Source organism: Camponotus floridanus, unplaced genomic scaffold (genome assembly GCF_003227725.1).
Source record: "Camponotus floridanus strain SB8 unplaced genomic scaffold, Cflo_v7.5 scaffold22, whole genome shotgun sequence".
NCBI lineage: Eukaryota > Metazoa > Arthropoda > Insecta > Hymenoptera > Formicidae > Camponotus > Camponotus floridanus.
The window spans coordinates 109,474-131,562 of record NW_020229348.1 but is presented as its reverse complement, the minus strand read 5'-3'; the positions used below and the strand labels follow the sequence as shown (position 1 = coordinate 131,562).

Genomic DNA, 22,089 nt, shown 5'->3' with positions numbered 1-22,089 from the left:
TTTATTAAAAAAGTATATTACATAATAACTTTTTTATTACATATTTAATTTTTTTTGCTAAATATGTTAAATTTAATTATATTTTTAATAATCGAATTAGATATATATCGGCGATACTAAGTTTTTAGCAAAAATGGGATTCGATTAAGTGGACGAAACATTGTTTAGAATTTTCACAGCTGATATATAATTGAAAAATGTTAAATTAATTAATTCTAGAATTTTTAAACTATTCCCGCGTTCATTTAAATTCGACGATGTTACGATTCATTTCCTTTCAGCGAACTTCCGGCGTTGCACGACACGGCTTCTTCCTCGCACATCGCGTCCTCTTCTTTCCGGTTCTTTGCTAAAGTGTTTTACATCTATTCAAAATGGTAAGATATTTCATCAAGCATTGTTTATCAAATCTTGTCGAAATATGCACAGCATTGACTGCCGAACAGAAGTGATTGTTTTCGAGAAACACTTAACGAATATATTTCATCGTAGTGTTTATTTCACGTGACTATAAAAGATATAACCTTATAGTAGGGTTATGTTTTGAAAATGCAACTTTGCATTTAGCTTGAATATTGTGTATAGTAGATATTTTATAATTATTTTAATTTTTTAACAGGCCAAACGTACGAAGAAGGTCGGAATTACCGGTAAATATGGCACCCGTTACGGTGCCTCTCTTAGGAAGATGGTAAAAAAAATGGAAATCACACAACACAGCAAATACACTTGCTCGTTTTGCGGCAAAGTAAGTAATTTTTATGCTTTCTGAAATCTGGAAAAGAATAAAATTTTAAATCATCTTTGTGTGATCCTTCAAAGTTAAGATTTTATTAAGAAATGCATTTATTTTTATAAATGTACCGTGTATCTTTTATAATATTCTCTGGTGATTTACAATAAGTAGAATATAAGAGGAATTTAAGCTATATTGTTTTGTTTTTAACAGGAGGCAATGAAACGCAGCGTTGTAGGAATCTGGTCATGTAAACGATGTAAGAGGACAGTTGCTGGTGGTGCGTGGGTATATTCCACAACCGCTGCTGCTTCAGTAAGATCAGCAGTACGTCGATTACGTGAAGTTAAAGAACAGTAAATATATCTAATAAATATCTTTTTGTCCATATTTACTGTGAATTTGTTTTATTTAATGCAAAACCAATTACTTTTAATTGATTTGTATACTTACACAATCATAGTTTATACATTATATTTTATTAGTGATAGTTCTTAGCTTTTTATTAGGTTGTATATATAAACAAATTATTTCTTATTGCATTCTTTATTAATTGTTAAAAGAATAGGAAATTATTTAATAATACAAAAAAATATAGATTTTTAACAGATTTAAAAAATGGTTTTAAATATTGGTATAATAGTAAAATATAATTATAATAAATTATTGCATTTATTGAATGGGAATTATATTATTGAAATAACGATATCAACGATTTTTTCACATATATAACGAAACTAATTATTTATTCTAACAAGATATTATATCAATCATTATATGCTTATTTTATAAAGTTTTATAGAATACTTATGTGGTACCATTGTAACAATTATAAACAAATTAATTTTAAGAGCATAATGCTCTTTTTTTTTTTAGCCAATCTTATGCATTCTACAAAAATGTATTACATTCTAGAAAAAGAAACTTGGATTTAAATATTAACATATACATTCATTTTTACAAATTTTATCTATTTTAAAAATGTTTTATAAATCATACTAGTATCGTAGTACATATACATTATTTAAACTCAATAGAATATACAAGTAATTTTATTGTCTTCAAAAGATTATGCTTACAGTTCATACTATTATAATTGAATTTTTTTTTCATACCATTATTATTTGAACTGTGAAGCCAGAAACATTATTATATTTGTTGAGCAAATGATGAAAATGGAAATTGTTCATTAGCAGTTTTATTCATTAATAGTAGCATTTTTTGTAAAGCGAAATCAACTAGCTTTTAAGGAATGACGTACTTGTAAGAAGGTACTATTGACTACCATTTTTCTCGATCACGAATGGATATTTTATAGATCTATAAAGTGGACTATAACATTACTTATTTTAACGTATAAGTCTCAATTTTGTTTTATACAAAAATAAATACCACAGTCTTAGAAGACAAATGTCAAGCTATTAACGTTGCACCATCACCATAACATTCTTTTGGATTACATAAGAATAATGAGTATATTTGTCATTCGATCGCAGTTAGAAAGGAAGATCTTTTAAAATCGTGTTGGAAGTTATGAGTGCAAATTTATAAAAAATTTTCTTACAGAATTGTAAATTTAAAAATTTTTGACATGAAGCGAAAAATGTCATTTTCGATTATTAAAAAGATTAAAAAAGGGATTTTATCATAAAATAATGTTAAAGAAGAAAATTACAATTTAAAACAAAAAGTGATTCAATTCAATTAGTTTTTGTATGATACAAGTGTCTATAAAAATTATTCATCTTGAAGCATAATTTTTCACAGTATATCTATTTTCGTGAATATCGTTTAGGGAAACAATCAACAAATGTTGTGTGTTATGTCTGTTTATACCTCGTAAAAATATTCGCTTGTATCGTTAATTATGGAAGACACTCTGAAAAACATTAAGAAAAATTGCATTATGTCTCTGTGAATGACAATCGCAATAATCGCATACATTTAACTAAAACTTACTGGAAGGATTCTCTATACATTGCCATAAAATCTGAATAAGTACATTCTTTGCGCGAAACGACGCGTAACAATTAAATTATACGAACGAGATGCAACGAGGAGGAACTATTAGAATATAAAAAGATCCAATGCTCTTTCCTAGTTATTAAATGGATTGTACAATAATAACTTCTATATTATTATCGGTAGCGTGTGTAATCACATCAATTTCACTAGCATTCGAGCATTCATTCTGTCATTGTTTCGCGATACATTCTAGGATATTCACATTTCATTATTGCGCACTGATCTAATGGTCAATCAATCATCCATCATTGCACTCATCTGAAGTTATCAAATATGTCTCTTTTCTGTATTAACAATTATTTTATTTATAACAGTGTCATCTGATATGCTTTCTTCTCTACTGGCTTTCCTTAGTCAGAAAAGAAGAAAAAAGTTCACTTTGTTTATGTCATTTCACATTCGTGTCTACATGCAGTCAAAGTTCATCTCTGTTATTATTATGTGGATTAAACAAATCGTACCTGTTAAGGACTGTGCCATACACGAAGAATGGCAGTAAATTTTCGGTACTGTTTTATCAATAGCGAATAAGTCCTATAGAATCGAATCAATTAACTACAATCTTGTTTCCGACATGATTCGATTTCACGCGCACTGTCAATTCCATTTGATGCACACATTTAAATCATGATTAGGCGTGATACTGAACTTGTTCCTTCGACCACTTGTTGTAATACTTCGTTTTGGGCGCGCAAGATTCTTCGTCCATATCTCCTTATCATTTATTAAATATATTAACAAATATTGCATATAGAACTGGCGTTTAGAGTCGATTCGTATTAGCTAGCTTGCCATTTGAATTTGCTACGCATGATCCATCTTTGGCCAATATTATTGGCATCGCACGGCGCTAAAACGGGTTGCGACGCGTCACCCGAATGAGGTTTCGACAAGCAATGACCTGTATTTGTATGTCTAATCATTTTGGTCTGCAAAAGAAACGACGTGTCAACAACAATATTACTAATTTATCTAATAATTTCAGATATCTTTCTCTTCTACATATTTTCACTATTTCTTACCTCATTGTTGTAAACCCATGCTTGATTACCACCCATGCCATGACATCTCACAATCTTCACAGGACCTTGTGGACTAGCTGCATCAAGGCACATATCGTCGGACATTATCTGCTGCCGCTTAGTATAGGCAAATACCTGGTGACACAGTTTTCATTAGAGATTAATATTCTAATAGATAGAAAGTAAAAACGATATGTCGATATGTCGATTTCCAGCATAATATGAAATATTTTAGTTTATCAAAAACAAAATACAAACCTGATTTCCACCTAATCCATGACAATAGCTAATTCCGACATTCTCCCCAGTTCTTCTACCCATAGTATCCAAACAAGTTTGCATTTCAACGTTTTTCACGTCGCCGAGATAATAATAATCTAGGGGCATTGGTGATTCCGGATATATGTTCTCCAAGTACCATCTGAAGCTCTTACACTTTAATCGTTCTCTGAGCTTTATCCGTTCAGAGACATCGCCGACATCAACGTTTCGCGCTCCTATGAAAAAATGAAATATAATATTTCTATATAATACTATATAATTCCTAAACTATATAGAAAGAAGATTTATTCATACATATCTCTTTACATATTATACACGTATGATAAATTTGAGATGAAAACAAGATTTGTCGTAAAATTTTGTGTTAAAATAAAAATATTTGTCATGATATTGTATGATACATTGAATTTCCTAAAAGAAAAAAAAATAATTGTGCAATTATGCAGCATTTTTTTCTGAGAATCTGAAAGGTGTAAAGAGGTTTATGAAATAGCATTGATCTATATATGCAATAACTATTTTGTACATATTTTAAAATACAGCGTGCGATAGAGAGATGTATTGTGCTTTATCAAAATTATGCCAAGTATCTGCGAGTTTAGAAATATTGTTTCTAATCATAAAACCGTGTCACATGTGGAACTCTCAATGCCATGCATGTGACTTATATTTTCTTCCAAGACAACACCTTTAAATATTCTCTCATTTACATTTTCGTTCGTTTGTCTATCGTACCTCTGTTATTATCCGGCACATTATTAAATAATACACATTATAGAGTTAAACATAACAACAATGATGTTTCAAAATTAAATGTTAACGGGTATCTGATAGAGAGAGATAGCGAGCACCCGCAACCGTATGAGAATTAATGATGAAAAATAACAAATAATAATAAGGAGACATGCAGACCTTCCGAGATGTGGAAGCATGCGTCGTAGCGCAAAGCACAACCAATGCATAAGAACGGGGATGCTCTTGATAATGATAGGTTTTCTTTTTAATACGCCAAAACGTGTTAGTGCTACCTGGATTAATGTTGTAATAGAAGTACTTCCATTGGTCCAACCAAACTTCTGCGAGCCGCGCATTGTTGTGGTTGACTATCTTGCTGGTACCACCCGGGAAAGTATACGGGGTCGATTTACGGAATACGTGCCCGACGTGCGAGCATGTCGCAATTTCCAATGTCCCACCACACATCCATATCTAACCAACTCAATTCTGTTAGTGTGTTAGCGGTCACAATGATAGGTAACACGATAAAAGGAAAAGAAAAAAAAAAAAAAAATAACATGTATCGCAAATGTATATCGTATTCTGCGACTCATGGTTGGTGGATTGGCAACTCTCTTCTTGCAACCTATATATACCTATAACGTAGCTTGACAAGAGGATTTTATTCAAAGCAAGCGCAATTCTCGATCGGTTAGTCGGCTGGATGGATGAGTGGTTAAGACTACACCAGCATTTGTATCGAGAGATACAGAAACAAAATATCTCTGAAATGTTCACGTTTAGTGAATGTCAATGTTTAGCTCTTACTATCTTCATTAAATCCACATCGTAAAATTATAGCACTTAGTCGGTTAAAGAGATAAATGTGAAAGTGAAGTAAAGTATCTTGACGGTAATCAGGTAGATTTTCTCGATTAAGGATAATTTTTACGTTAATAAAGATCTTCTTTAGAGATATTAGCAATGTAACGTATACAACTACTGATGTTATATATATATATATATATATATATATATATATATATATATGAAATATTAGTAAATACACACATACATAAATCATAATGTACATAACACATATAGAGAAAATGGTTAACTAATTTATGGCATATATATTTGTGTATAACTAAAATATGTTAAAAACTATTTTATAAAAATATATATTAATGCAAAAGACTTCTATATTAATTAATATTAGTCAAATGGAGAGAAACAACTTGTTAACAAGAAAATAATGCATTCAAAAATAACTGCAAGTCACATAGCTGTATACGAATTATAATATTTCGATGTATATAAACGATTTGTATCAGATACCCGTCAAATATGTGTAATATAGTTTCACTTGATGTATATATTGCAGTTTTAAAAGATGCTTTATTAAATAACATCGTTGCTAAGCGCTACACGAACATCAGCTGTATAGAAATTTCGAAATACAATAGAAAATCCCCTTTCACGATTTTCGAAAATAGAACGTATTGATATTTTTATATAAATTATACAGCGGATGTGTGTTGAATGATTTTGCAAAATTCTCATATTTTATATAGCATATCTAGATTCTGATACTGAAGTGCGCAACGATGGTATCATTTAGCGCAATTCTAGTAACAACATTGCAGAAATTAATTAAACGATACACTTGATTATCTAACCTGGATTCATGGCATAGTAAAAATCTCTCCACTCATCCATCCAGACCTCGGCCACCCTGGCCGCATTGTGCAGGACTATCTTGCTGACACCACCAGGGAATGTATATGGACTCTTGTCCCGGAATACATGTCCCACATGAGAGCATGAGCTGATTTCTAATGTTCCACCACATTGCCATACCTATAATGTACTTACAATTTTACAAATGATACCGGGAATTTACGCGAAGATGCCCTTTACAACTCGGCCTTTTTGTTAAACACATTTTATGTTATACAGTTGTACAATATATTTAGATCAAAGTGAATTATTGCCAATATTAAAAATAACTCATTTCTCGTAAAGTCAAGATTTTTATAAAATTTTCGCGTAAAATATATGCATTATTATATTAATTAAAGCGCGAAAAACCAGCAATTTGGATTATATAATTATCAAATAAATATATTAAATGAGAGAGAAAGCGAGAGAAAAATGAATATATAATCTTAAATTATATATTAATTTATTCATTATAATATTCTGTTCAGTTTAGATTCAGAAGTTACGTAAAGTTTATGTAGATAATTCGCATAGATAAATCGATAATCATTCTTATCATATCTCGAAAAGGCTTACCCGAAAACTCATTTCAAGATTTTCGCCGCCCCAGATATCCATGCCTTCGTCGTACGCGCCCAACTCGTAGAAGTATTCTTTATCAATAGAAAACAATCCGCCAGCCATAGTTGGTGTTCGTAGTGGTGCTGTTCTGTCGCCGTTTCTTCTATCCATCTCTCTCTGTGCGACTCTATACCTTATTGAGCAAAAGTTAGGGTGGCGTTAAAATCTTTAGAAATTTTTAGAAAAATTACAATACTATACAATATGATATCACACTAATGTATACAATTTGAAATTGTCTTTGTTTTAATCGAAATTAATTATATTCAATTTAGTTAAACAATAGTAGTATACATGTGTATATTTGTCGTGGTGAATATGAATATTGTAATAAATTAGTAAATTCGACAGTTGTAATTATACATAAACAGCGATAAAGAGAAGAGTTGCTATTGATTTCAGCTCATTATATATATAGATATAATTAAATTAAAATAAAACTTGACAAAAATTTACAAATATAATAACTCAAAAAAGGGAAACTTATAATTCATCATAATCTTATATACATATATAAATATATATCAGCATTGATCAATAAATTTGGTATTTGTAGCTTTATAGATATTAATCTAATCTAATTATTCATCGCAAAATATGTAGATCTCCACATTTGCAATTCAAATTTTCTTCATTTATTTAAGAAAGTGAGAGATTGAACTGGTTCGATTAAAATTAGAATATAATACTATAATTAGAATTGAGAATACAATAACATCTAAAGTTAGCGCTACATTACCATCTAAAGTTTAATTTCCAGTTGAAACCACCCCAGGTCATGTCACTGGCTGGGATATATTCGAAGGTGTCATCGCTGATGACGTCTATGATCGGACAGACAACGGTATGCCTATCGTTGGCGATTCTTGAAAGTAACGGCTCCAACCAACCTTCGGTGCACTCACAGTGCGCATCTAGAAACGTGATTACTTGTCCCTTGACGTATTTCGCCCCTAAAAGCCTTGCTCTTATCAAGCCCGACCTCTTTTCGGTACGATATACATAGGTAGGAACAGGTAGCTCAGTTATATGCTTCTCCAACTCTTTCTTTAGATGTTCTAGAAAATAAAGTTTTATCCATCAAGTCACTTTGAGATTCAAATTTTGACTAACATATTTGATATTCAAAATTCTCTTTTTAATATCGATTAAAATTTTTTTCATTAATTGTTGTGAAACATAACATATGATTGACAATTGTAAATTAATATTAATTTTAAGTACATGTAAAATTAATGTTGATTAAACGTGCTATATATTTATTTTTAGCGATCCGATAAGAAACGTACCGCGCTCGCTCGCGTCGTCCACAAGGATGATTTCTTTCAATAGCGACCTGGGAGACCTGTTTATTACAGACCAGACTGTCCTCAGCAGAGTGGTCCACGCCTCGTTGTGGAAAACTATCACGATACTCGTGTCCGGAAGATACTTGGGATATTTCTTATTTTTACAACCCTCGAGTCTGATGTCCTTCAGAGATCGATTCAAGGAGATCAAATCGCTGGCCATCAGATTGAACTGATTCAGCTTGAACAGCTCCTGCTGCTTGGCCTCGTTCTCTGGCGCGATGTGCACAGCCGCTCCCATCTCGCCAGGACTGCCCTTGTTCTCCTTGATGACTCTCGCCGGCCTCCACAGATGCAATTTGCTCTGCAAATACTGCCTCTTGGTGCCTACATACTCGTGTTTCAGCGCTTTCGCCTCTCCGACCGGGATCTTCGCATGTACCTGGGACGGAGACTCCTCGGACTGAAGCGCGGACTGCTGCTGCTTGTTATCTGGACAGTTCCATCCGGACCCTCCGATGCAGTCCGAATAGAACATGAGCACCATAACGTCGACCAGGAACCATACCAGCGACGTCAGCAGTATCACTTGACATGTGTGAATGCGAATCTTGAAGCGAAACATCTTTCAACGACGGCAGTCCTCCGCTTGTACCACGAGCTGCTCATCACCCAATTTCCGCGCGATCAAACTCGCGATTTAGATCCTTGGACGAGACTTGAAATTGGGATATCTTCGCGACACCGAGTTCAATGAAGCTCCGTGGAATTACATGACTTTTCAGCACTGCAACAGAGAAAGAGAAGCTGACCTTATTACCGGAAATTTGGTTATATATCGATACGTGACTACAAAAGTAGCGGGGACATTGGAAGATTTGATGTCAAAAGGTTGTCTGGGAGATAAAACTAGAATTCTTTTGGGAAATCGATTCGTTTCAGCTTTATGCACGCTTATCACGATTCTACGAATCTAAAAAAAAATAAAGCTTAGATTTTTTCTTTCTATATATTAATATTATATTATAAGAATATTATATTATATTAATATATTATATTATGAGAATATTATATTATATTAATATATTATAATAATTAAATTAATTAATAATTTAATTTCGATTAGGAATTTCAATATGGAGTTTATAAATTGTATTTCGGAGTAAAAAAGACTTATTAAAGACTATTAAAGATTATACAATATTATATAATATTATATAATATTATACAATATTATATAATATTATACAATATTATGTTATATAATATTATACAATATATATTATATAATATTATACAATATTATATAAATAATTATTTATTTACTATAAAGAGTAATTCACAAAAACTGCTCATTAATTCATAATAATTTACAGCGCTGTATGCCTTGAAAATGATATGAAATATTATCGATTATAAAAATTGATTTTAGGATTATCATTAATAATAATATAGATAATTCCTTCCAAATTTTTTATGCAATTTTTTATGCTTTCGATCGTCGCATACGTTGTTGACGAGAATGAAGATACGTGCGGCTCGCGCGAACGAAAATCGCGTACGTCAGCTAAGGGTAATCGGAGTAGCTTGCGACACTTCAGCATCTAATTCGTATGAGAGGCACACATCGATCGTGGAGGAGAATGCAATTTTAATGTCGTCGAACGCCATTTCTCTCATGCTCGGTATACGAGTTTCATACACACACTCCAGTCTCTATAGAAATACAACTGGTAATATAATGACACGCGATTTGCATACGCACGCATTTCTGCGGGTGTATAATGCCTGTCCTCGCGAATCAGACGATGATAGTTGCAGGGCACACGATAAATTTATCCTACTTGTATAGATAGACAAATACGACTTTATCATATTTATATAAATCGCTATCTATCGTCTCCGCTGTCGCTTCGACTGCGATTCCGGTAGCTTGCAATTTTATGCAAAAGAGAAAAGTGCAATTGTTGAATTATCGGAAAATGATACGTATTATTTCGCTCGCAAGGTGTGGCATTTATAATTTTCCACGGCATGTCGAACACGAAGACCCCACGTTATTTGCGATAAAAGGTCAACTCGAATTAGAACAATTGCAGGACTTGGATGAAATTTTTAATTGCCTTAGTATCCTTGAGAATCGCGACAAAAATTTTTGACGTTACGATGAAGTGACGTTTGTGCAGCGTTTTCTCTTTCTCAAAAAAATTTATATACCTTTTGTTTTCCAACTCTTATCTGTACATCGTGGTATCGCGCAGCACCGTCAGCAGTTGCGATCGATGTTGTTACCAGTCGCGGTGTGACTGATAAAAAAAATTATCATAACAGTAGTGTTCGAAGACACGACGCAGATCCGCAGGTAATTATCCCACGCAGCTCGCCGAGACCGCTCGGTCTGGGAAATTATATCGCAATGAGGGACTCGCTGCTCTCCCGATGGTACTAATTAATTAGCGACTGCTAAATAATTCACTTTCATCACGATAACGAGCGGGAAATGGGAGTAATAATGTTGGATGAGTATGCGCGACCCAAAGAACAACGGGCGACATTCCCTGATATTGCGTCGCGTGAACTTTCTATTATAAAAAAAAAGAGCGGCTGATGGCGGCTTTTCGATACACTGCGTTTTATGCATCATGTATACGAGGTACTGAAAAAATATAGAGAAAATATCGAAGTATAAAATTTTAAAAGCGTCACATTTTTTTATTTTTATTTCCGAATTAAAATGCTGATGAAAAACCGTTGCATACGTTGCGATGTAAAAATCGATTGCATATCACGGATATTTTATAATTTGCAAAAACGATAAGGCAATGCTTAAAATGTTTCTAATATATTCTTATAAAGAAGTAATAAAGGTAAGTAACTATAATTAAGTACTAATTAAAAAGGAAGTACTTAAAAATAATAGGAAGTGCTAAATATTGTAATACTTCTGACTATCAATCATCAACGTGGCACGGATGAAAAACGCGATATGAAAACTAATACCGTTACAATATGATACCGTTGTGAGGTACAAATGAAATATTCGATAGAACGAAATGAATATTTTTGAGCGATTTTATTCGAAAAAGCCACAAAATGTAGAATAAATATGTTCAGAATTTTTAAAGTTACATACTTGAAATTTGTTTTATTTTGTAACGAATAGAAGGAGAAAATCACGATAATATCGTACATAATTAAATATAAGTAATGTTATAATATTTGAATGTATAATGTGTATTTTTCGTTTCTATTTTTTAATCTCTATTTTTTACATCTCTACTTTTCTTACCATCGTAGAAAGAAAGTTTTACATTTCCAAGGAGAAGATGATAGAATTCTCTTTGTAGTATGTCTTTGTAGAAACACTTTGTAGTTAACAATATAATGGAAGCCTCATAGCATTCGCGGTTTATGAACGTGATAAGTGACCACGACTTAACTTTCAATCGTCATTGTAATAGTCGACCGGCGGTACTATATTAGCAAAATTGCACGCGCTACATTATTGATAAATCAATATAGCGGCACGTTAATATTGTTAAGATGGATTACTTTGTAACTATATTGTAAAAGTCTACTGCCAAAATGATGAATTGCATATTTGCAGTCAAAACATTAAACCGAATATCAATCAAATCATGATATTTCTATTGTTTCAATACGAGATTCCACATAATAGAATATATTTCCACATAATAGAATTTTATAAAATGCAAATGTCATTAAAAAAAAATTTTAAGCATAATTTAGTTTCTTGATATTTACATCAATTTTTCAATATTTTGAATCAAAGATAGAATTCTTAAAATGTTGATTTTAACTTACAAATTAAATCGAATTTATCATCAAAGGAAGCACGATCGTTCTTCGCTACTTATTTGAATTTATTCCTAAAAGAGAAAAATTCAATTATTTAATTATCTGAATATTCGATAATCGTAATAACGGTTCAAAAATAGCAATAATAACGAAATAATAAATTTCATGTTTTATTTATTGTCGTAATTTTTCATTATCGTGAAGTTATTATTATTATTAACAATCAATTTTACGATTTTTTTAAATATAGTTCAGACTGCTAAGTTAACAGAGAGACGAATATTTTAAAAATAATGTATATATATGCGTGCAATTATTTGTAATAAAATAAAATCTCATTACAATGCTTTTCACCGCGTAATCAGATTTGAGTTCCAGCGACTCTACTTCAATGGAGAGTCATTGTAACCATAGTCCGCCGATATTACATTGACGCAATGCGACGCTAGGTAATGTTATTAAGGAAGTCTTCCTGCGCACAATAGACAACTATGAAAGCTAAGCTTGTTGTCCGCCATAAAAAGATCTAACAATAAGTCCTGCAATAGTTCAGACTGTGCAATTTTTTTTAAATTCGAAAAATCAAATGTATATATATGTGAACGCACTAGATTACGAATTATATTTGCATTTTAGGGATTATTTTCAAAAAACTATTTTCTAAAAAAGATGAATTTACTTATTATAAATATAAATATCACTTAATAAGCTCTTCTAAGTGATATTTATATTTATAATAAGTAAATTCATCTTTTTTAGAAAATAGTTTTTTGAAAGTAATCCCTAAAATGCAAATATAATTCGGAACGTAATCTAGTATGTCCACACATATATACATTTGATTTTTCGAATTTAAAAAAAATTTGCACAGTCTGAACTATTGCAGACTGTACAATTTTTTTTTTAATTCCGAATTATATTTGCATTTTAGGGATTACTTCCAAAAAACTATTTTCTAAAAAAGATAAATTTACTTATTATAAATATAAATATCATTTAATATAAATATTAAAATATAAAAATAAAATCTGCCGTGATAATCAACGATGCGTGCAATATATAACTCGATAAGTTTTAAGTTTCATTTTATAAAGCCATATCGAGAGAGGCGATCTCCCATTACGTTACATTGTTATACATAATGCGTATACACGAAATTAATATCGAGTGCAATAAAATTTGCAATGTTTATTATTAGAGAACGAAAGCCCCGACATTTTATTATCAGATCTTATTTCGTCTACTCGAGCTCTTCTTCCTTGAAGTTCCTAATTGGCAATATTTAACGTTAGGTATTTTTTCAAATTTTAAAAGTTTACAAAATTTAATTTGTTAACGTAGACAATATAGTTAGCTTGATAACATCAGATAATATATTTACCTTAATTTCTGTTTGACATATGTGCAGTTAGCGTTTTAAGCGTTAAAATGTCTCGCGGGATCAATCCAATCCTTTAACAGAGAAAATTAACTAAGTCAACCACATGGGAGAACCGGAAGGGTTAAACTCACGTCAGTATTAATGTAATACACGCCGCAATCTAAAATTACGAAACTTGTAATCACATAACGCATACAGGCAGTGCGTGTCGTATATCTTCTTTCTCCAATTTAAAGCTCACATCATATAATAATGTAATAAATAAATAGTTGAAGGAGAAAAAAGAATCAATTATAATATTGCACAGTAACAAAAATTAAGTTAAAATTTCTATTTTTATACTATTATTATTATTATAATGTACCAATAATAACCGTGTGCGTAGTAAATATAATTGCCGCTAAAAATAATATAATTGCAGTAAATATAATTGCCGCAAAAATAATATTTATGATAATTACAACTTTATTTTCTCGGTATTTTTTTTAGTTTTCAGTTTTCAGTGTAAAAAAAATATTTCACATAAAATACATATTCATAAAATATAATTGAAATTCGCATTCGATTGTATTTAAAATTTTATTATTAGATTACATTATACATAATCGATAAAATACAAATTGCTCCAAAAAAACTCGAATGTTCTTTTAATAATATTCTCTGCTTGATTGGAATTGATTTTTTCGTAATAAAAATGTTTTTTATTTAAATAATTTTTGTACAATTTTTCAATTTTTTACTATATATGTTTGTAACTAAGTTTTAAATTAAAGTTCTATTAAAACTACTAGAAATGAAAGATATAGCTTCATTAATCTTCTGACTCTACAAAGTTTAGTTTACAAAAAGCGAGTTTTTTTACATCGTTTATTGAAAATCCTTGATATCTCGGTATTTTCACTAAGGGAAAATCTAGATGGACTAGAAAAGATATGTTATTAAAAGAATATCCGGTATTTTTACGACACCCTGTATTTTTAATGCGTGTGTGTCAGTCGAAATTCAATTACTTTCTTTTGAAAGCTTTTTTCTCTTCGGACGGACGTGACGTGAAATGATTGCCATGCACATTCCAATCGAAGAGGGTTCCATTAAAAACCGGTTTTATAAATGTTTCGAAGCTGCTTTGCGCAAGCTATTTAATCGTATATTATAAAGTAGATATAAAAATGTGTATTGTATCGTATTGTCCCGAACTAGAGTACGAACGTAAATTGCAACGCGATCGTTCGCTAGAGTAGTTGAACTTTACGAACGTTTTATATCACTGTTTAATTAACAGGTAATAATTTTCTCGAAGTTAAATACAATACTTATCTTTTTGTGTTATCATTCAGATAAAGAACAACAGAACGAAATATAAAACGGGGCATTTTTTTTCTAGAAACTTTATTCCAGAATTTTGTGAATATTTAAAAAAAATTTGTCTCGCACATGAAGTATAAATTTATAAAATAATTTGTAAATTAAAAGGGATGAGAAATTTCGCTGTAATGTAGTTAACATGTATGTATAAATCGTTATATGATTTCCACTAATTAACTTTTAATATTTTACATTTCAGAGCTGAATTTTGCACATGTAATTTTATATACTTTGTAGCCAAATATTATGTATAAAATTTTCATTAAATATCGAACACATATATTAAATTTCTCTTAAATTCATAATATATACGCTTGCACTTTAGCAAATGACCGTGCATTATCAATATCATGGTTAACGAGCACTAGCGGTATGATAAAATAGTGATCGAATATTTCATACATTATAATGCGACCGAACTGAATTTAAAAGCCATGTATGATGTCATGGACTAATTTACACAGGCAACTCAGCGATTACAAACGCGATAGGGTGTTTGCATCAATACTTGCACGTGCAATAAAATTTCTCTGAACCATGCAAATCAATTTAATATTGACCTCGTTCGATGATAAAGATAGATCTTCCGGTTCCAATAATTTTATATTACGATATATATATATATATATATATATATTTTTAGGATGTTTATAAATGATTATACGTAATTTAACAATAAAAAAGAAGATGATGTCATCTCGTTCTCATCTTCAAGTTATTTTCTTCAATAATCAAAGATATCAAATTTTCTTTCTAATGTCGAATTTTCTAAATTAACAGCTAGGATCCTTTTTTCAATATCAAAAATAATTCTTTAGCATACTCGACGAGATATAACACGACCAGTCTAATCTTATCATTTTTAAATCATATTTTCTAGAAAGCGCGGGTTCTCGCATATCGCTAATTTTATCACAAAGTGACATAATACGTTAATTAAGAGATTACTGTAATATGTATGTCTGTTTGCATATGTAATCGGACTAGGTTAAGTATATGCAAGCTCGAATTTGGAGGGAGAATACACAATGCGCTCTCCCAAGTTTAGAATTATTCCGGCGCGGACAATACGCAACGGGTGATATACAATGAAGATCGTGGTATCGCACGGATACCGTTATTACGCGCCGTTTTATACAGGTCACAAACCGGCATAAAGTTTTCCGGGTAATAGAGAACGGATTAACAGCGAGAATTCACGCACGCACACGTGCTCATTTGACACATCCCGTAAATGTTAATTTTCCTTTTACGCACGTAATTGCTTATCTTTAACAAATCACGGGGCAATTTATAATTAATTAATTAATAACGCGATTGTGGTATGTATGTGCGAACTTTTTGATCCCGACACCGGATATAAATGCGCAATAACAATAGCGTGCTTTATATATTTCGATATCTTATAGCATATTTAAAGATAAGAGGAGACTCTCCAGATAAGGTATATATCGTGATTTTATTATTTATGCGCGCTCCAGAATAAAATATTGCCAATTAAATTCCTTCAATTAAATTTTCGACGATTTTATTTTCCCTCTCTTTCGAAAAATGCGATAATTTGGAGCAACCGCGCACGTATCGCGTAAGGAAATACGATGTAATGGAATATTTGCAATTTTTTGATAATGTTTTTTTTACGATGTACTCATTTTCGTAACCTGATTTTCCTCGAGGTTTCTTGTTACGCGGCTCGTTTGTGGCGCTTATCATTCTCGAGCGAGACAATAACTGTCATATACGCGATCGTTGAAACGTCCATAAAGATTGGCGCGACTTCTATTTATATCCGAGCCTATTTATACTTGATACTCTTTTAAAATTTCATCCTCGATAAAGTTGATCGGTAAAGTTTGTTAAATTTCGACTTCGTATAAAATTAGATTGTATAAATATACACAAGTGTGTACATCAAGGATCTTTGCGTTTCACGATCGGGATAGCAAATGTCGCAAAAGGTCACAGAAAAGTTTTATAAGCAGCGTCCTTGCGTATCATTGCGGTTGGCTTCGTTCAAGTGTCGGGTTTATCTTAGCTAATCGGCTCGTTCCAGCGAGAACCTTTCACTCGTTTCATGAATCACTACCGAAGCGCGCCGCTAATTAAGTATCGTTAAGTTTCTATCTCCCGCGTGAGAGAGAAACGGTGACGTAAATCGGCGAGCACCGAAGATCACGTAGTATCATCCATCAAGAATACCATCTGTCGAGAAATTGCAGCGTGTGATGTAGCAAACGCGTGATTTCGCTAATAACATTTCACGACGACGCCGGGTGCAAATAGAATAAATAAAATAAAAGTAAGAGAAAAAAAGAAACAATTATTTTCTGTCAAGAATTTTATTAAAATCTTAACTCGCTCTCCGATCGGAGTTAATTAGCCCGAGTTAAAACACACGTGGAATTAATCAAAAGGCAAGAACACGTTGCGCACAAGTTGAGTACAATTAATTAGCTGTCAAAGTATAATATATATCTTTGTTATCTCTACGGTCGATTTAAGCCGGATGAAGCTAATAATGAACGATCGATATGTTCGAGGGAATCTGACCCGATCCGATTGAACAATTGAACAATTCTTACTCGAACGCGTACCACGATAATAAATCTCCACGAAAACAGACACAATGGATCACAAAGAAACGTGTCGAGGACATCCGTCTTGATTCTTAACGACGATATTCGACCCGCGTTAACACAGGTGGACCGATTCCACGATCGTGGAAGCGCGCGCAATAATAATCTCTCGAATATCTCCCCACGCTTTCCAAACTCCAAACGTGAGAACGTGGTCCCCAGAAGGCATCGTTATCGCAATCTTCCTCCTGGTATCCTGGCGAGCATCCGCGGGGTCCGTGACGGATCGCTCGCGTTGCAAAACGGCGCGGCCTTGAGGCTCGAGTTTCTTCGAGAGACCGATCGGTGGCGGCTTCCCGATGCAGCCTTTACACGAGACGGATAACGGACGGACAGGTGCGCCGCATTCCGCTAAACGGCACTCGACTTGCACCGACGAAGACGACGAGGGCGAGGATGGGCATCCGCGCGTCTCGCTCCGAGAGAGCCTCCTTTGGTTTTTCGTGCGAAGGGAGAATCGAGGGGGGGGGGGGCAGAGGGGAGCGCAAATACGTGCGGGAATGTCGAGATCGAATTGTACATTTGTATGCCCGAGCGGAGCCTCCGATTTTACGCCAAACGAACAATGGACGCCGAAATCCCGCTTTCACCCGAGAATCGAGAAGCATTCAATTAATACGCCCCGGCGTAGCTTTAACTCACGATACTTTCCGAACTTTTTCCGAAGGGAGGATCAAGTTTGGAATTCTCTTTTCTCTCGGTGATATTCTTCTCTCCGGCGGATTCTTAAAAAATAAGAGCCCGTCTCTGCTATTATATCAAATTATTCAATCGTAGACTGGAAATAGGAATGAAAGGGAATTATTAGTGCCGGGAGTAAGTACAATGGCGTTCATTTGCATATTACGAAGAAAGCACGAGCGGCACGATAGGTAAAGATATGAAAAATTTTCACGTCAGTTACGTCATTGTATATTTTCCGTCCACAATTAGCATTATTCAAATCTACTGATATGCAAAAAGGATTATTATTATCGTTCGACTCGATTCACGCAAGAATCAATCTTAATTTTCTTGACACCGCGAGGTATAAAATCGGATCTATTTTTAAGAAATTTTTGAAATGTAAAAAGATACTTTGTAAGTAGATTCAATGATCTACATTTGAAAAGTAAAAATTGTAAAGGTAAAAGGAATTTTCGTTTTGCGATTCTGCGCTAAAAAAAATCACAAAGCAAAACGAACATCGTTTTCACATTCCATCGTTTTCAATAAATTGTTCATCCAGTCGCGTCTTCTATTTTGCTCACTTGATTTTTAGTTCATGATACAGCGTGGGATGAAGAGTCTAACTGACCTGGTTTCGATATAGATCGATCTTGACTTGACGTATCTCACAAATATACCTAAACTGATTTATCTCAATATTGACCTCCGATTTTTATCGTTTATGAATCATCGTCGCGAACACTCGAGCGAAACTTTCCGCAGATATATCAGGGCGAAATTGAGAAATTGGAATAAGATTTCGCGCTTGGCATGGATGGAAGAAAGGAAGTATTATTTGCAAAACTTTTCTGCTTAGACGGAGACAAAAGGCTCGGAAGATAGATTGAGGTCGACTTAATCTGCAGAACTGCTGAAGTCGCATGGTTCTAAGTGGTATAAGTTAGTAAGGTAGTTCTAAGCGGTAGCCCGAAGGCTCTTCTTAGATCAACCGTGTTAGATGAATGAAACGTGGAACTGGACGGCGACGTTTAGCAACGAATGTAGAGCGGGAATAAAATAATGTACAGTGTGTCGGATACGTAAACAACAATCTACGCACATATCTGTTCTCTCCATTCGTCACAGATAATTCTTAAGATATAAATTAATAATTTTTAGTCTGCGAACGCATAAATATTCGATGAAAATACACGCGTAAGTTTTAGATGTAGATATTAATTATATTGGTATTAATTAATTCTGTCGGTGAGTGAGTAACAAAAAAGAACAAATACTTGAAAATATTTCAAGTATTTGTTCTTTTTCTTTTCCAGATCTCCGCGCATCATAATTTTTCCAACGGAATATCCAGTATTGGAAGTTCTCATAGGATGAAACACATAATTTTCATAATAAGCACTAATATATATCCAAGTGAATTTCCTTTTCTACTTCTACTTGAAATTATAAGCCTCATTTTTTTTAGAATATACGAAGAGATGAAAAAGAAGATAAAATTTTAATGTGTTTTTTTTTTCTAATATATCAGTGCGGAAAATTTTTTATATGTGTATGTGTAATATAGTGTATTACACATTTTTTATATGTGTATGTGTAATATAGTGTATTACATCTTTACAATTGAATTTCTTGTAAATTTTTAGAGTAGACTTTGCAGCTTTTTCTCGCTCTTCTCTGTTCCTTTTGGCGTAAATTTTCACAAGGTTGCTCGTCGGAAAAAGTCTGCTCAAAGAAAACGCGGGATTTATACACACTTACATACATTAAATCTCGAGAATTGAATTTTTAATCTTTGAAGTGCAGCTTGTACGCGCAACATTTCTCCTCGTCCCCTTTATTTCACCTTATCCTTTTTCCAGCGTGCTTTTCGCGGGGCGTGCAATATGAGAGAATTGAAATGCGCGAAATTCACGTATCACGTAAATGTATAACTTCTTTTCGAAAGGGAAAAAATGTCAGAGAAGATGTCGAATTGTTTAGACCCTCGGAATCTGTCCCTCGAGATGAGCGATGCTCGCCTCGCGCGTAATCTTGGTAACGCGCGGCGCGTTTAACACACATGCTCGCACGCGGCACCCACACACGTACACACATACATACTTGGGGGGACCGTTAAGCCACGAGGCCGCATGCTTGCTCGGTCGCCGCATCTTTCGAGTTACGCGAGGCAAGGTATCAATCGGAGAAGAGGAAGAAACTCCGAAGTTCCGCTCCCCGCGATTAATGCTTATGCGTGGCGCGAAAATTACCGCGTTTGCGATTACCCACTAACGATCTAGCGGCAAATCCGAACGCACACGGATACGCGCTCGCGCGAGCGGAACGACGGATGACGGGGAGAGCGATACGTAAGACGGAAGAGCGGCCCCCTCGTTCGCGCGCCGAGACGCTAAACGTGGCAAGGAGCCGCTTTTCCACGAACTCTTTCCTCGAAGATAATAAGAACGATGACCACTCACGTTTCCCGTGTATTTTCTTGATACTTTCTTGATGGAGAAGTCGCGCGCCGAGGACTCCTCGAGGATGCGGAGGAGTCTCCTCGCAGGATCGCTCTTCCTCTAGAAATGAACTGTCCCGGCGGTCCAGGTCATCGCTTCAGAGGCTACGTATCACCACTTCCGACACAGCTGTACGTTAATTACGCCGGCGCGATGAGGGACGGGCAATCCCGGTAAATGACACTGCACGCGCGAGTAGAACGGGTGGATTATCGCGAAATGTAGATTTCTCCGGCTGCGGAATCACGATGATCGCGACGCGTGCTCGACGGGAGAGGAGCGATCGTTACGCGCCTCCTCTTCGGCGCCCGACTCGGATGTTCGCTTCTCCGGTTTCTCCTCCTGGCCGATGAGAAGGGCGATCGGCGTGAGAGTAGAACGGCGTTGGGATTTCGCGAGAAAATGTGTACAATGTGCACGTCGTAGAGAGAGAGAGAGAGAGAGAGAAGAGACGCACTCCTCTCGTCGAGCGAGCGACTCGGTCGATTCGTCCCGTCGATACGCACCTTCCCTGCCTCGGCGATTGCTCGACTAACGGCGCGGTGCAGGAGGAAGCTCGCGGGCGTACATCGTCGTCCGTCGTCGAACTCGAAACTCGTTAGGATACGCCTGGCATCGCGCGACGCGGCGCAGAGCGAAACGAGTGCAACGAGCGGCACCGAGGTTAGGGCGGTTCGCCGAGCGAGGCGACATCTGTCCGACGCTCGCGGCAATGACGCGCCGCACTGACAGTCGGTCAACGCGCGATCGACACTTATCGACCTTCTCCCTGCCTTCTCCCTGCACTTTCTCCATTTCCTTTTCTGTACTTCGTTTTCTACTTCTCATTCAATTTCACTCTTTCTTCATGGAGTTTCGATAACATTTGAATATTGAATTTTAAATAAGATATAAATAGAAGAGTAGTTTTTTGTTTTTTTAAGCATACATAAAATATTCTATAAGAATATCCCATATATAGGTAAGAATAAATTTTTTTATGACAGCGAAATGTACTTTCTAGTTCTGAATATTTTATATCAATTCAAATCAGATTTCTTTAAGCGTCTCACCAGCAATAGCACTCTACATTTTATTTATATAGGAACACTTCAACACTTAGAATATTTCTTATAATATTTAAAATTTTTTTTCAATCTTTGTAGGGATCTGAAATTTTTAAAAAATTTAAAAAAATTTTTTTAAATGTTTGTAGCGGACTTTCATTCCAATAATATTCATTAATGTCGACTTGGTTATAGAACAACGTTTCCGCGGCATATTTATTTACGTATACTAGCAAACGAATTTCAAGGCGCGTGAAACAT

At 34.1% G+C, this 22,089-nt stretch overlaps 2 protein-coding genes across 6 annotated transcripts; one reads left to right on the top strand and one right to left on the bottom strand.

Annotated features, from left to right (window-relative positions):
- Positions 1–263: 263 nt before the first annotated feature.
- On the top strand, positions 264–1,126 carry LOC105253724 (60S ribosomal protein L37a). The gene is made up of 3 exons (XM_011261943.3): positions 264–377; positions 620–748; positions 950–1,126. Exons 1-3 carry the CDS (start codon positions 375–377, stop codon positions 1,094–1,096), a joined length of 279 nt encoding a protein of 92 aa, XP_011260245.1. The 5' UTR covers positions 264–374; the 3' UTR covers positions 1,097–1,126.
- A 1,287-nt stretch (positions 1,127–2,413) lies between these two features.
- LOC105253732 (polypeptide N-acetylgalactosaminyltransferase 5) lies at positions 2,414–21,465 on the bottom strand. 5 transcript variants are annotated; one of them, XM_011261966.3, is made up of 9 exons: positions 21,289–21,463; positions 20,744–20,965; positions 8,415–9,201; positions 7,865–8,183; positions 7,081–7,258; positions 6,462–6,642; positions 4,042–4,280; positions 3,784–3,918; positions 2,414–3,690 (listed from the first exon to the last, which is right to left on the bottom strand). In XM_011261966.3, the coding sequence occupies exons 3-9, from the start codon at positions 9,037–9,039 to the stop codon at positions 3,541–3,543; spliced, it is 1,827 nt and encodes a 608-aa protein (XP_011260268.1). In that variant the 5' UTR covers positions 9,040–9,201; positions 20,744–20,965; positions 21,289–21,463; the 3' UTR covers positions 2,414–3,540. The 5 variants fall into 5 exon arrangements, with proteins under 5 accessions (XP_011260268.1, XP_011260286.1, XP_025264406.1 ...); XM_011261984.3 differs by lacking the exon at positions 6,462–6,642 and adding an exon at positions 5,094–5,274 and having other exon boundaries at positions 20,744–21,465; XM_025408621.1 differs by having other exon boundaries at positions 20,744–21,462.
- Between the last annotated feature and the right edge of the window lie 624 nt (positions 21,466–22,089).